Source organism: Eupeodes corollae, chromosome 2, assembly GCF_945859685.1.
Source record: "Eupeodes corollae chromosome 2, idEupCoro1.1, whole genome shotgun sequence".
Lineage (NCBI taxonomy): Eukaryota > Metazoa > Arthropoda > Insecta > Diptera > Syrphidae > Eupeodes > Eupeodes corollae.
Window position 1 is genome coordinate 106,862,858 of NC_079148.1, and position 16,726 is coordinate 106,879,583.

General features: G+C 31.9%; 2 protein-coding genes across 2 annotated transcripts in view; one reads left to right on the forward strand and one right to left on the reverse strand.

Annotated features, from left to right (window-relative positions):
- Nucleotides 1-6,666, reverse strand: part of LOC129945685 (cadherin-23) — a 22,624-nt gene extending 15,958 nt beyond the window's left edge. The window contains exon 1 of the mRNA XM_056055540.1: nt 5,717-6,666. Coding sequence (XP_055911515.1) covers nt 5,717-5,927 — 211 coding nt within the window. The 5' untranslated portion in view covers nt 5,928-6,666. The remainder of the gene's footprint in view (nt 1-5,716) is intronic.
- On the forward strand, nt 6,387-14,769 carry LOC129945165 (uncharacterized). The gene is made up of 2 exons (XM_056054825.1): nt 6,387-6,410; nt 12,905-14,769. Exons 1-2 carry the CDS (start codon nt 6,387-6,389, stop codon nt 14,720-14,722), a joined length of 1,842 nt encoding a protein of 613 aa, XP_055910800.1. The 3' UTR covers nt 14,723-14,769.
- The last annotated feature ends 1,957 nt before the right edge of the window (nt 14,770-16,726 follow it).

The following is a 16,726-nucleotide window of genomic DNA, read 5'->3' on the forward strand; positions in this document are numbered from 1 at the left end:
TAGGTTATATATATGTACATTCTGTAGATATTTTTTCTTGCTGCGTGGTGAATGTATACAAATTTATAGATATGTACAACCAAATCTGAAGTATTGAAACACATCGTTCTATTGACCAGATTTAAAAGCGAATGTGGTAACTTTATGTTAACATTCAGGTTTCTCTCTCGAGTTATGGATCATTATTTAGCTTCTATTGTTGCTTTGATTAATAGGCTCACATCTTAGATAAATATAATATAAAGATGTGAATGAAAACAACAAAAGCATATGAGTTGAAGATTTCTTTGAATCTCATAAAACATATACAAAAAATATTTTTTCCTTTTTAGTACGGAAAGGTATGTATATTTCAAAAGTAAAATAATTAGAGTTATGTTACGCTCAGTAGAGCATTTCAAGTATTTAAATCTAGAAAAAGTGTGTTTTATAAGAATATTTTCTTTATTTTTTGTTTCTTATTTCTGATTGAAATCAAAGTCATGCATAGTTGCTGGTAAAATTAAACTGAAGTGATTACTATTTTTAAATTTAATAAACAGACTGTCATACCAAAAGAATTATAACAAATTAGCAGAAAACCATCTTTGCTTGATTTTTTGTACACAAAATTTGAAAATTTAAATTTTAGAACGGATGCAGAAGCTTTTGTTCTGGGCAATCCACAGCTATGTGGCAGGTTATTGTTTTCACGAAACTAAAGCGTAGTACGCAGCTCGAGCTTAATTTGATTTGGGAGCAGGTCGAAATGCTGTATTTTAAAATACTGTATGGTCAAAATTCTGTATGATACTGTACGATACTGTATTGTCATAATACTGTATGATTAATATCCTGTATTTCAACATACTGTAAATTTAAAATACTGTGTCTCAATATGCTGTATTGTAAAAATACTGTATCTTATAATATCTAAGAAGAAAAATGGTAAAGAAAAAATAAGAAGACGGCACCATTCACATTGTTTTTGTTTTTATTATTTCAAAGACTTATGAACTATCATAGGTACATATGGTATTGTTCAAGAGGAGTATATTAGAACATTATGATAATGAATTTGTTATTATGCTGGGTTCTTAAAAAAAGAATTCTGTTTTCAAAATTCTGTATTTCAAAATGCCGTAAATAAGGCTAACAAATAAAAATCGTTTTGATAATTTAAAAAAGTGCGCACTTTTTTAGCCATATTTAAAGCGTTTTGAAATACAGAATTTTGAGGTGCAGTATTTTGGTCATACAGTATTTTGAAACACATTATTTTGAGATACAGTATTTTAAATACAGTATTATGATTCATACAGTATTTCGACCCCAACCCATTTTTTGTTTTTTCTCTAAAATTTCAGCTAAAACCTGAGCTTAATTCTGACACCAAAACCTAGTGTAGAAAATAAAATTGATCTCTTGGAAACTTTGTTCTAAGTTCCATATTGAGGGATGTTACCTCAGGAGCATCTCCTAATTCTTTTTCTCGTCAGAACTCTAATTTGTTTTTTGGCGATCTCTTTTGTTTGGCTCAGAAAGACTTTCTTCAAGAAATTACTCTTTAATATACTCGTACATTTTATTCGAAAAACAAAAACACACAAAATGCTATTTATTTCTTTATATAATCCTTTTAGAAATGAAAATACAGTAATTCTGAACTCGATGTTGCCATCAAAAATTGAAAGAAGAAGCCATTTTGAGACCTTTTTTAATATCTCCTTCTAACAGATAATATTATAAGTATTTGCATTTATGTTCGAAATACCATCCCGATCACTCCACCCTTTAGCCACGACCATCAATATTGTGAAGATTCGTGATATATTCAACTAACAATATATAAGTCTACTAAATGTTAAGAGCTAATTAATGTACACTATTTAACAAAAATATGAGAATCGAAGTGCTAAATTTTATCTTGACTAAGTTTCGGAGAGAATTTTGAATGGCAACTAAATTTCAATTTGAGATCCTTAGTTTTAAAAATAAACTCACAATACGTACAAAGAGAATACATAATTAAAAAATGTTTTGTTAGGTACAGGTACGTAACGGGATATGCCTTGATTTAAGGATTGTATCTGTTAGACGATTTAACAATTTTCAAAAAAAAATCATGGCTGATATGTCATGAATCGTCCTAATTCACCTGCGAAAGTCTAAGAGGTAAAGTGTTCTTTACTAAGAAACTCCACATCTTGGATCTATATCTGAGAACTGACAGAATCATCGTTTTGCATAGCAGCAGGTTAGAAGTTATGGCAAGGTTTCTGGGTCTTAAAAGCTTTGACCGACTATTATGAGTACTGTTGGAGCTTAAATGAGAATACAGAGGACAATATAAGTGAGGACAAGGACTTTATTTTTGAGAACCGAGAAATCCTAGCGTATCAATAAACTATTTGGGTTAAAAAAAGGCAAACAAGCACTTTTACTTCAATGTTTTTTAAGTGTGGTGCGTAAAAAATTCTAATTTTACTATTATACTTTGCTGACCTCTATTTTGAGTATTTTGGATTTTCATTATTTTCTTTTTTCACACCCAAAAAAAGGTTTTTTTGAACCTTAGCCATAGAAATGAATGGCCCGCGAAAAGCTTGATACAAATGGAGGGATCTAGAACTTTGCCCAATGTTTATGATATGGAGCATACTTTAAAGTTTATTAAAAGCTTTATGAAAAAGTCTGTAACTAAATAACAACATAATTTTATAAATGGGCTTTTTGATTGGTTCACAACCACCTCGGGAGTAAGACAGGGGTGTACATTGAGTCCCATCATGTTTTCGCACTTCATATATGACCTTGTAGATTACCTTCCAGGTGGTGTTGATTTAGCAGGATTTCGTATGAAGAAATTAATGTTTGCTGATGATATAGTAATTTTTGGGGTGGACGAAATGCATCGAATGAAAAGTGGAATTTCAACGGAGAAGATATAGAATGTGTTAACGAATACAAATACCTAGGAGTATTTTTTTCAAGAAACCTGAATTTGGAGAAACATTTTAGCGAGAAACTACAAAAGGCAAAAAACTGCAATTAATAATTCATGGAAAAGATGCTTTATGAACGAAAACATAGCTCACAGTAGTAAATATTAGGTATTTGAAGCAGTTTCAAAAAGTAGCCTTTTGTATGGCTCACAAGTATGGGGATGCAAAAAGTTTCACACGGTGGAGAAATTCTTAACACATTATGTTAAGAGAATATTTCGTCTGCCAAAAAATACTCCAAATAACGTGATTATTCTGGAAACCGGACTATCACCTCTCTTTATATAGACCCTAAAGATGCAAGCGGATTATCTCTTGCACGTTTTTAGTATGAACGAATACCGACTTGTTAGAAAACTAGTAGTAAAAGCTGTAGAAGACCCAACTTACTGGTACAGTGAGTGGTCGAGTCTTACAGAAGGATGTAATTTAAATTTTAATTTCAATGTGGAAGATGTATCGCACAATAAAACTCTTATGTACAAGGTTATAGCAGCAGTAGATGAGAAGTGTAGAGCAGAATATGCAGCTGAAACAGTTGGTACCTTGCTTGCAGTAGGCTCAACCATAATCTCGCAGAAAGGAACTATTTCCATGATGTAAACAATGTAAACGTAATTGCTACAATGGTCAAGCTAAGAAGTAAACTACTCAACCTGAACTTCATACCGCACGGACCCGATTTATCACTGGAGTGTATTATTTGTAATTTAGCAGAAAGAGAGAACGTTTTACATTTCGTCGGAACGTGTCCAAATTTAAGGGAAACTAGAAGAAATATTCTTGGAAGTGACTTTTTATCAGAGGAACAAGTTCTTCGTATTCTGAATGAAAGGATGCTCTATAACTAATGCAAAGTTGCGTTACGATATAGATCCAGAATTATGAATGAAGACTTGTGACGCTTTAAATTTGCTATAGTCGATTTTTTTCTCTGTTTTTTAAATTGGCCTTTTTAAAATGTTTTTTTTCTTTTAATTGTTTTTGTTTTTCATTGTTAAGTACGGTAATTCAATTTATTAAAGTTGTCAATCTGGCAGACGGCAAATGCCATGCTATTATGATTTTTGTAATATAATATTTATGTAATATTTATAAAATAATCTTTAAATCAATTATCTATCTATCTATCTAGTTTGATAAATCTACTACACCCGAATCTATCAACAGAATTTCACCCTTTTTTCACCCTGTTGATCTTTTTCAAGATTTGTTTTTAAAACCTTTTGGGGTGTAAGGTACTAAAATGTATGAGTTAAAAAAAAAACAAGAACTCTAAGTGCAAACTTTGGCCTTGAAACTAGACTAGAATCGAAAAATAAAATACAAAAAATACAACGTACCCTTCAAATCAAATCAAATGGGGTGGCGCAACAGTCCGTTGTGAACCAGGGCCTAGTGACTTACAACTCTCTACCATTCCTGTGTGCGTGTACTGTTGTCAGGAATGGAAGGGACCTACAATTTTAGGCCGAATCCGAACGGCTAGTTTGAGAAAGCACTTTTTCATGACAAGAATTACTCTTGAAGGATTTGTCAATTCCTCGCAAGAGGTAGTACCCGCGAAAATTAATTTTTTAAATTAAGGTGACACAGGCAGGGATTGAACCCAAGACCCCTTGCATGACAATCCAACGCACTAACCATCATGCCACGGGTACTACACAACGTACCCTTCACTAGCGGTAATTTCAAAGTATTCGATAATATCGTGATCGTAATAAGAGATACATGATTTTTATAATTTGAATAAATAGAATTCGTATACACAATGTCACGATATAGTAAAGAGTTGCAAAATCGTTCTTAAGAATTTTACACTTAACCAGGTTTTTTATTGCTTTCATTTCCAACTCAACTTCAAACGTCCGGGTAATGTAATAATAGTATACTCTTACCATGGTCAAAACAAACTCAACTGAACCGAAAAAAAGTTCCACCAAGAATGTGACAATATTTTTTAAAAACACAGATCCAATTTTTCAATTAATAAACTCTTCAATTTCCTACTCACGAGATAACTTACTAACCCACATTCAATATTCGTAATTACGACAAACGTACGTTGCACATATGTACGTTTAATTGTACAATGAACATTTTCATCATCAAACTATGATATCTACACGCATATGAAAAAAAAAATAACCTCAAATCTTAAGTTTTTTTTTTTAATTTTTATACAAAGTATCTGGTAGATACAATATTTATTTGGCTATTTCTAAGAGATAGTCGAAAATTGCTTATTCCGCAGGTAGTGGTTGCGACATAGTCAAACTACCAGAAGGTAAACAATATCATTTGCATCTACATTTGAAATGTTTTCTTCCTTCTTTTTATCTTTGCTATTCCTCTTTCGCAGACACGATTCTCAGGTTTTTTTTTAATTTTTGTTCTTGAACGTGACTTTGATATTAAAACTTTGCAATTTAAGCAAGATCAAAAAATTATATAGAACAAATCACATAATTGCTATTTTTGCACGTCTGTCTCAACACGATCATTGAAAATGCAAGATCAGCTAAGTTTACTTTTTTGTGTCGTTTTGTTGCTTTCATTTTAATAACAACCGACTGACACTTTTTTTAACATGAAGAACAAATTTCAAAAAATGAATCATCAACTTCCAATCAAATGAAAGAAAGAATTTCACTTTTAAAAAGAGATTAATGATCAAAGCAAAAAACAACAAAAATGAAAAAGAGATACAAAATAAAACCATTCAAACAAACCTTTAAGTTGATAAACCGGACTGCCAACGGGTGTGTTCTCGGAAAGGCTAAACCGCGCCATATCCCCGGATCCAGGTACAAAATATGGTGGTTTATTTTCTAGTTGACATTTTGCTACATCAAGCTGCTGCAGCATCAGCAGAAGAAGAAGTGCAACATAACAAGGAAACTGGCCATACTGCCGAAGATGCGATCCAAGAGATGATCGCATAGTGGCTTACTTTTACCCCAAACTTACAGAATTGGCACACAACCGCGTTGCCAATTTGCAGGAAAATCCCAAACACCAAGATCAGTATTGATGTTGTTGTTGTTGGTTTTTCGATTTTTTTAAAAGTTTCTTTTGTTTGTTTCTTATCGATTCTCTTTTTTTCGTATAACTGGATTTGCCGAACAACTCACCGATCGTGATACTCAACCTTGAATATATCTACATATGTATACCTGGTGAGTGAATGCTTATTTGTTAAGTGCAAAATTAAAACCGCATAACACACAAATCACAATCACTAAGCCGTATACTTTGCTTCAAGCCTTCAATATTTGACGTGCTCTTTGACACTTAACATTTTTTTTTTCTTAATATTTGAGAAACCACTGAGATCACAATGACATAAATTATGATTTTTTCCTTTTTGTTTAATCACTTTTGCAACATTAATAATAATAAATGGCAGGTGAAATTTACGCCCAGGTATGTAAACGTTATGTGGTCACATATAGAGATGCAGCAATAAACTTTAAGATGCTAATTTATCTCTTAATCCATAAATAATATCTCGCACGAATGATATCACCAATAATACTTAAGATACGAGTATCTACCACCGAGTACCGTTGAAGCAAAGAAGAAACAAATTAAAATAGATGTATGTATTTAGTTTGTGTTGTAGATAGGTATAAACATTTTATTGTCCGCCAAGCAAAAGCAAGACCTCACTCGGACAAAGATCAAGCTGAACTTAAACTACAAAAACAGACAACTCTGCGATACCTGAGTCTTCGACCAAACTCCAAAACATTATACTGGTTTTTCTGCAAAGAGCATAGTAACGAAAATTTGATTGATATATGGTTTGCTTATTGCATTCTGTCTCTTTCTGATCTTTGCAAAAATTACAGCAGTCCGGACTCCGGTCTCCGGTGACTTCAATGAGAGACGCAATCCAAGAGCGGGCTTGAACAAAAAATGGGTAAACAAAATTAAAGTATCTATGTATCTTTATATCACACCGGCAAGTTGAATAAGTTTGAATGTTGTTCTGCTTTATCGTGGATGGTTTTAATGGATGTAAGAAAGAGACGAGCATATTCTTGGTTTATCCGCAGGTAAGTGAACTTGATTTGTTTAGAAACAGGTGGAGAAAAGAAATAAAAATCGTTATTTTCTTCAGAGAAAACTACAAAAGTCACTATTGTGACTTGACATAAAAAATTGTCTGGTGGAGAAGAGTTATTGATTGCATGTTTTTAGGAGTGACAACTGATGAATTTTTAAAGAGTCGTAACGTATATTCTTAAAATATGGTCAAAATGTTACTCGATCACTATGCAAATACGATATTGGCCTAGATTTTAATTTACTATAAATGTACGTTTTGCCAATTTTGGATCAAGTAGAGTGATTCCACTTAACTCTATTCAATTTTTAAAACATGAATTTTATAAACTGCCTAAAACAAGATAATATTAAGGGTTTTCGTATAAAAGTTATTATAATAGCTATGTAGATGGATGTCATTTTTTGATACTTGACAATTAATAACTACGCCATGAATAAAAACTAAAAGATACCCGCTTGATATGGAAAATCTTGCAATCTTGGCTAACTTGATAATGATTAAGTCCGTAATTGTTAAACTTCATCATTACTACCAATAATGCGTTCTTAAATAGAAACAAAAAGCAAAAGCTTTCCTCAAGCACGGCCGCACCTGTGTTCATAAGAGCACAACGATAGTCAATTTTGCGGTCAAGTTGGTATTATTATGTTGCTGAAAAAATTCTTATCTTTGTTCGTTTGACGAATTTTCTTTTACTTGAACAAAATATTAATAACATTATTTTGTGCGAGTTAAAAAATTCTTAAGTCAAAATATTTCTTTGTTCTCATAATACTTAAGTGGAAAAAAACATTTTTATCAGTTTTCTTTAGATTTTCGCGCTCTGTAAAAGTTTTCAATAAATTATTCTACAAAAAATAGCAAAAAGTTAACAACTATAGTTTGCATATAAAATATGTGATATTGTTCCCGGCATTTTAAGTCGAAAAAACATTTTGTATTAGTTTTTTGAAAGTTTGTATATCTTATAAAAAAATACTGATTTTTCTAAGAACATTATCTTACTTTAAAAAAAAAGATTTTTCATAAATAACTTTGAAGTCAATACCACCATATATTCTCGAAATATTCGAATCGAACATCAGTTTAACAATGTTAATAAAAAAAAACTGACTGCTGGATTTTTCTTAGATTCTAATAAATGAATCACCATTCTTTATGGATTTTCAATAAAACTCAAAATAATTTAAAATTCATGCAGTGACAAACGAAAACATTGAGCTGATTTTTTTTTTTTTTTAATTCAAGTGCGAACGAGGTTCAAACTGTCAAATTCAAATTATGGAAGACGGTTTCCGGTTGTTCAAAACGCGTTCAAAGAAATTATTAAGCGATTAGGAGTATCACTTTAGAAAGGTGAAAATTGGTAGTTTGTTCTTTATTTTTGAAAATGCATACATTATCCGTGTTTTGTTGGCATTCTATAAATAGTATAGTAAAAAAATTCCAAGAAAACCCATCGGCAGTAGCGAGATTTTTTTATTATTTAAAAATTGGTACAAATGAAAGAAGATCTGTCAGAATAATAATAAAAAAAGGCGTGAATGCGACCCACACGTCTGTCGATTTGTCTTTCAATTTTTTGTCGTATCAATTTTTACCAGATTTGGGTACTATTTTTTGTAGATTTTATTTTTTTATGAAAAAACGGACTGTTGGATTTTTATATAAAAATTACTTAATATCGAAAACAATATGTTCTGTGAAATAAAATAAGTTTGAAGCCAATATTTCAAATTTTTGAAAAGATATTTGAGTCGAAAATCAATTTTTACCAACTTTTGTTAAATTTTTTTTAGGTTTTTATTTTTTTGTACAAAAACTGTCAATTCGATTTTTTCTAAAATTTTACTAAATGTTCAAAACAATATTTTTTGAAAGATAAAAGTAAATTAAATTTTTAAAAGATATTTGAGTCCAAAATCAATTTTTACTAACTTTTGTTAATTTTTTTTAGGTTTTTATTTTTTGTAGAAAAACTGTCAATTCGATTTTTCTCAACATTTTTCAGAATGTTGAAAACAATATTTCTTATAAAATAAAATAAGTTTGAAGCCCAAATTTCAAGTTTTTGAAAAGATATTCGAATCGATATACAATTTTTACGAACTTTGAGTAATGTTTTTTTTAGATTTTTATTTTTTATAAAGCAAACTGTCAATTCGATTTTTCTCAAGATTTTATCGGATTTCAAAAACATTATTCTTCGTTGCCCAAAATTGTTTTGGAGATGAAATCATATTTTAGTCGTAAAATTTTGGAGGTGACAATTTTTTTTCAGTTTTTTTTTGATTTATAAAAAAAAAACAGTTAAATAGATTTTTTTCAAAAATATACTTTAATTCAAGTCTCTGGCGCTTTTGGTTCATAAGATATTTAGGGTTAACCAAAATTTTCACCTTTTTCCAAACTGCTATGGTAAAAAAACCACCCACTCAATTTTCTTGAGAGCCCTTTCTGCCTTATTATCTATATAACAAAATTTATTTGAAATCGATATCTCTTCTGGTTGTTGAGCTATGGACGACGAAAAAAAACGTCGCGAACGTACGGACGTACGGACGTACAAACGTACGTACACACGCACGCACAGACATCTTTCTAAAAATCTTTTATTTCGACTCTAGGGACCTGGAAACGTCGAGAAATGTCAAAATTTTCAATTCGACAAATCGGACCCATTACAATAACACTTCTTTTTTGAAGTTAAAAAACACAAATAGAAGAAAGTTTTGTGAAAATTAAAATTTAAAATTAAAATTAACAAAAAAACTAACTTAAACTACATAAACATGTGGTGTTGAAGCGTGCTTTAAGCTAAGAGAAGTCGAGTCAAAATTTGTGAAGAAAAACCTGTGTGGGAAAGTTGGTTTTACAGATGATTATGATCTGTTTATTTGTATGTTTGTGTATCAAACTATTTCACTTGCACTTCATAATAAATATCGAAACACCATTTGCATTTTAGAAAGTGCTGTCAAATTTAATCATTTTTAAATTAAACACCAAAAAGATTTATTTAATCTAAACTGAGATAAACATTTGGTGGAAACATAGCAAAACTTAATATCCCAGTTAGTCCATTTTCATTAACAAAACTAAATAATATCAACAGTAACAAATTGATTTTGTGTCCAATGGAAAACATATAATTCCAAATGCACAACTACTCAACGAACACAGCCATCGAGATACAAATGCAATATCAATCGTACCAACATTTCAGAACAAAATCACATAAGATCCATTCAAGACTCGTATAAATGTCAAAAACCTATCCGTAGGGCGGATACTGCGGATATTGTTTTTGTTATTCGTGTAAAATCTTACTATACAATTGATAGATTTTCCAACAAAACACTGGTATTATGTCCTTAAATTTGAAGGTGTTCCCATTTTTTGTTAAAGAAATTTTTAATTTTAAAAATCAAAAAAAAAAACATAGCAAACAAATTGTTTTCAATTTTGCACCATTTTATTATAACATTGAATAATCAACGGGAAATCATTAAATTCAATAAGAAAAAACTGATTATGATTGATTGGCCTTTTATAGAGATGAAAACATATGTAAATTAGAACAAAGGAGTTTATAAATAAAGACATCTTTATTGTTTTTTTTTGTTTAAATCAACACATTTGTTTGCATACAAATTATAATAATACCAATTTATTTATAAACTGACGGAATAACATTTATAGTAATACATGAACAAAAAATTTGCGGTAGGTGTTGCTAAAATTAATTGGTCAGAAATGTTTCCTATATATTTTTATTTTATTTATTCTTTTGAAACTGAGATTGATTAATTTTTATATTGATTAAAATACGTATAAATAAAATACATACATAGGTATGTATTGTGTTTAATGTTTATTTTTTAGGAATGTCTTCATTAGAGCAAACTGACGTAAGAATATATTGGAATCTTTATCAATAGGGAAATCCTGTTCGTACGCTATTCGTGTATGAATCATAAAACATGTTAACCAAAAAAAGTCCTGGTCTTTACATATTTAGCAATGGGACCAATGAGTCAACAGAACGGAATTCAGTATTATAGATATTTATTGAAGATTTGTATGAATAGTAAACTGTGAGTATCTACATCTGCAGGGCTGTATTATTATTGTCAATTTTCTCAAAAACGTATCCACTTCGCAGCCATTTTTGAATTCTAACATTTTATATTTTGCCAACCCGCAGATACCATTATAGAAGATTTGTGCAATATTCAGCAAAATGTGACCCCTCAAGACGCGTTTAAAGATTGTGAGTGTGGAGAAATGTGGCGGTAGATCAATTGTATAGCTAAACCACAATTCCGTGGTTGGTAGTGCCGACTTTGACATATTGAATAGAAACAATGGACTTAAGCTTTGTGTTCGCATTAGATCGTAAATATCTCAAGCTTTAGCTTAGCGCCCGAATAGATCTACTTTTTATGTTCTCGTGATTTGACAGCTGACAGCTGTCATTGCTTTTTATAATGTTAGAAACCCCGAAGCTACATTACATTTTGCAAATTCTTAGGTCGAGTTTTATGACATATGATATCGACAAATATAGTAAAGTCGGTAAGAAGAGTGTAAAAAGCCCGACCGATCTAACGTGTGTTAATGGTTTAGCCAATATAATAAGGTTAAAAGAAATATTAACCCTGAATCCTTCCCGTGATTGTTATATTCTTCTAAGAACATTTTTATAATTATTATTAACATAGTCTTCTATTCTGTTTTGTTTTTGTTTTTAATTTTATTTTTAATTCACCTTATCGTTTATCTATAAAAGTGCTTTGATTTCAACGCACAATTACTCTTCTTTTCACGCTTTTCTGATCTCAAGATGATTTTGTATTTGCACGATATAGAAAAATGAATACTTTCTTTTAGTTAAGTACGAGTACATGCAACATGATGAAAATAATAATTGTTAAAATAGTTGCAGTAGTGTTTAGATATTGAACGAAGAAGGTTTAAGAATTTAATATTAATGGCAAATTAAAATTATAAACTTTTGTATTTTCTTCTATTTTGTGTTTGAAACAATGGAAATTGGATATTCTTCTATTATAATAGAAACAATTTTTAGCTTCTGATAAAAAACTAAAACAACAAGAATTTTTAAAATAATTAAATTGTGTACATTCGGAATGTTGTTAAATTTGTTTGTAAGTTAAGTGCTTTTCTTACTTTTTAAGAGCAGATACATAAATTAAAATATTAACATAGAGCGCAAAATATTAAAATGTTTTAAATTTTAGTTAATTGTGAAATTTTTCAAATTATTCCTAACTTTCTATTATAAAAAGCAAATATTTATAGTTGCTTAGTTTTTGAGTAAAACTTGAAAAATGACAAAAATTCAAATTGCTCAATTCAAATTGTTAAAAATGAGTATAGTAATAAAATAGGATTCGAAAGACAGTAATGAAAAGGAACACTTTTAATAAATCTAAATGTTGAACACTTTGTTTTTATTTTAATTTACAATATTTATGTCTTTCAAAAACATAAAATCAGTTTATTTATTGAAAAATACCAAAAATAAAAATCAATTCAAAATGTGTCCTTTTTGTTTTATAATGCTCTTCTCCTATTGCATATTTTGAACATGGAGGTACCATTTTTTTAAATCAAAAACTGTTTCCTTTAAATGGTTCAAAAATAAAAAACTCAGTGGATTAATATACAAAAAAGGAAAAGTACGCCAGATTCAAGTTTAATCCCAGTTAAATTTTGTTGGTTTACCTCCCAATTAATTGAGAAGATTCGCTTAATGTTTTATAAATAAAAAGTGTTTTTCTTACCTCTCATAATCATAACTTTTTTTTCTTATCTTTAGATCCCACTGATGGTCTTAAGCATATCATCAACAACTGCTTCACATTCACATAACCCTCGTCATCTAAACACATCGCACTCTTCATCAAATAGTTTCTCCAAAGGCATGCCAATGCATTTCGTGCACCAGCTATCAGAACTAAGACCCCTTAAACCATCAAACCACAGATTAATTAACATGCAACATACGTACACACCATCTGTAGCAGCAGCAGCAAAGCAGCATGAAACTCTGCATCTACTGGAGCATTTCAGAGGAGTACAACCTAATTACTATAGTCCACGAAATGGAAAGAGTAAATTAATGTTTCCACCGCCACCACCGCAGTGGCGAATGCCACTTATGCCTGACAACCATTTCGAACGTCATTCAATAGACCGTCCCTCGGTGTCGGCTTTGTCATCGTCTTCGTTTAGTAATCAAATACCACGTCCTCCACGGTTGACACGCACACAGAGTGACAATCGACGACATTACATTGACTCCGAGTCGGAGCAACCGAGACCGTTTAATTTTCCACTCGAAGGACCACAACCATCAGAATTCAAGAAAACTAAGAAATCAAAGAAAAAAGAGAACAAGGTTAACAACATCCAGGACATTTTGAGACAAGAACCACTACCAGCGAATGTCAACCAATATCAAATGCCCGTTGGAATTCATATCTCAGGATCGTTTAAGAATCTACAGAACAGTGGAATATCGAATGTTTTCCGAAGATACATTCAAGTGCAGCCCCAAATCGCTCAGAGCCAAGTTAACTACCAGCGAGTTGCGATTGATCCTTTCTATCCTTACAAACCAAAGTCATTGAATGACATCAACTCGTTAGCAATGAAGCAGTTGGGCTTGAATAGGAAGAAGAAGAAAACTAATAACACCGCTGTGGCAGGGCTAGTATTTCAACCGAGTGGACAGAGGCCTGTTTCAGCGGATTACTACTTAGAAGCACTAAGGATGAATAACTCATTGAATGGCTTGGGTGCGCAACGAAATTTGAAACACGAACCGTTTAGCCTCAAGCTAGAAGTCTATCCGATCCGCAGTGGCAAGAAAGCTCCAATCGTCCCTTTGACTGTAGCCCCATTCCTAACAACAATTCAACCAATGTCGCAGAACTTTCAACCCTTTTACCCAGCACAAATGGGAACACCATATGGCATGCCAGTTGATAATGGTGCAAACTATTTAAATTACATGAATATGAACATGCCTCAGCGACACAAGGGCAAACTAGCTCATTCCCCGAGCCTCTACTCAAGTGCTTATCAGCGAGATAAGTCTCCTTTGGAGTCAGATGCTCTCAACAATGATGGGGTCCATAAACCTCGTGAAAAGAAACCCAAATCAAGCGCTAATCAATTAATGGTACATCTGAATGTTTTTCCAAGCAAGAAAGACAACAATATTGCGCCTCCTCCTCCACCGCTGCCACAAAACCATCTCTACGATGTAATTCATGCAGATGTTCATGAACGTAGCTCAGGGGATTTGGTGGAAAATAAATATAAAGCAAATAAAACATCAACTTATAATGACTGCGATGTGGGTGAAAAAACTTTCGAGGAGACTGACGTCCTCAGTTCTACTGATACTTCGTTGGATTATCAAAAAGGTAGAACCCTAAATGAAGCCCCCGTCGTTGTGGAAAATTACGCACCATCCCAAAACGAACAGCATAAGCCCCAAGAACTGACATCAACTAAAAATGTATCTGGAAATAGAACTGAAAATAATTCGGAAAAATTTTCAACTTTCCGATTCCCGGTAGAAAATCTGCTGCAATTTCAAGCAAACGATGCTGTTATTAATAACTGATTTTGTTTTTATTTATTATAGTTAACAGTCAGTAAGTTAAAAATATTTAAAAAGTCAACATAATTGAAAAGTTTGATTTATTTTATTTTTAATTAAAATATAAGTTTTAAAGTATTTATTTAATTTTGTTTTTTAAAAAATAAATAAAAGAGCTTCCTCAAACAAACGAATGAAGTTTTCATTGAATACATACAAATAATCCACTCAACTGACATCTCAGGTATGTCATCAGTTCCATAAGTTGACAAGTATTTAAACAATTGGGGAATGAAACATTCTTTAAGTTATTTCTCTCATACATAATAATTCCTATAACAAGTTACCATCTGTCAAAAAACAAACTGTTAGTGTAATGCTTAGATTAAAGAACACTTTACAATAAGATTTCAAAACCTACTCAAAAAGTTTCCCTAAATTTCAATTTAAAACAAGTCTGGAATTGCAAATGTCAGAAGTCGTAAATGACGATGTTTACTATCCGCTTTTTTATTTAGCAACTACATTATGACGTTTTATTTAATGTGTTCTCGTTTCCGTTTAATTTTTAAAGTCAAAAGTTAGGAAACATTTTTTATTATTTTGTTTAAATGAATGAGATTAAATTAAAATGAAAAGACGTCAAAATGATTCGTCCCAAAAAAATACGATATGAAGACTACCAATGGCGCCTTAAATTCAAGTGATGCCAAAGAAACCGAAATTAACTAAAACATCTCGAATAAAGTGGGATTGAATCTGCCATTTTTACCATTCCATAAAACGGGATAGTGCAAAATTTCCTTGTGTAATTTGGCATACAACCATTTAAAGAAATTTGAATTTCCAAAATGTTGAACATTTTATTTGAGTCAATTCTCAAATGAAAAAAAGTAGATAAAGTTGACTTGTAATTTGCTTTTGATGTCTTGGGCTATACGAGCAAGTTTTTTCGGATAACGTTTTTCTTGTTTGCAATGTTGGCTGCAATGATTCTGCTCACCGAATTTAGAAACAGGAAAACAATGCAGCCCTTTAATTTTTATTTTATTTTAATTCGCTACATGAGAAAATGTAGTACCCGTGGCATGATGGTTAGGGCGTTGGACTGTCATGCCAGGGGTCTTGGGTTCAATCTAAAGTTTTTTTCACGGGTACTGCATCTTCCGAGGAATTGACAAATTCACCAAGATTAATTTTTGTCATAAAAAGATCTTTCTTAAACTAGCTGCTCGTATTCGGCTTAAGACCGTAGGTCCTCTCCATTTCTGACAACAGTACTTGCACACAGAAATGGTTGAGAGTTGTAAGTCACTAGGGCCTAGTTCTTCCACGGACTGTTGCGCTACCCAATTTATTTTTAACATGAGATATGCCACACACTCGTTTCACAGTAGCTTTTATAGAAACATTTGAAGATTCTAAAACCATCAAATCGACACCCACCATCTTTTCATCGATTTCAAGGCCGCATATGACAGAATCTACAGGGACGAGATGTATAGAGCCATGTCTAGTTTTGGGATCCCTGCAAAACTCATCCGTTTGTACAGGATGACAATGGAGAATTCACGCTGCTCCATAAAAGTTGGAAACAACTTAATAGAACCTTTCCACATTAAAAAAAGTTTAAGACTAGGTGATGCGCTGTCATTCGATTTTTTAACATCGTGCTTGAAAGAATAGTGCAGAGCTGACACGTTAACACTAGACGCATTTTCTTTCAAAAGCATGTCCGATTACTAGCATATGCTGATGACATTGACATAATCGGAAGAACTCAGCGTGATGGCAGTGTGTGAGTTTGTGAGTATTGTAGGCAGAGGCGGAAAAAATGGGTTTAACGGTTAATGAGGGTTAATGGTTAAAAGGTTAATGATGTTCAAATGGTAGACATGTGCATTCAAGAGGACACAAGCGTCCACAGGTTTTTCTCAAAACCCACCTCTGTCTATCAACTCCTACTCTCACCTCCCCGCGGTGAACATCGGGTGCCTAGTACCTCAACTGGAGATTGGGTTCCAACCC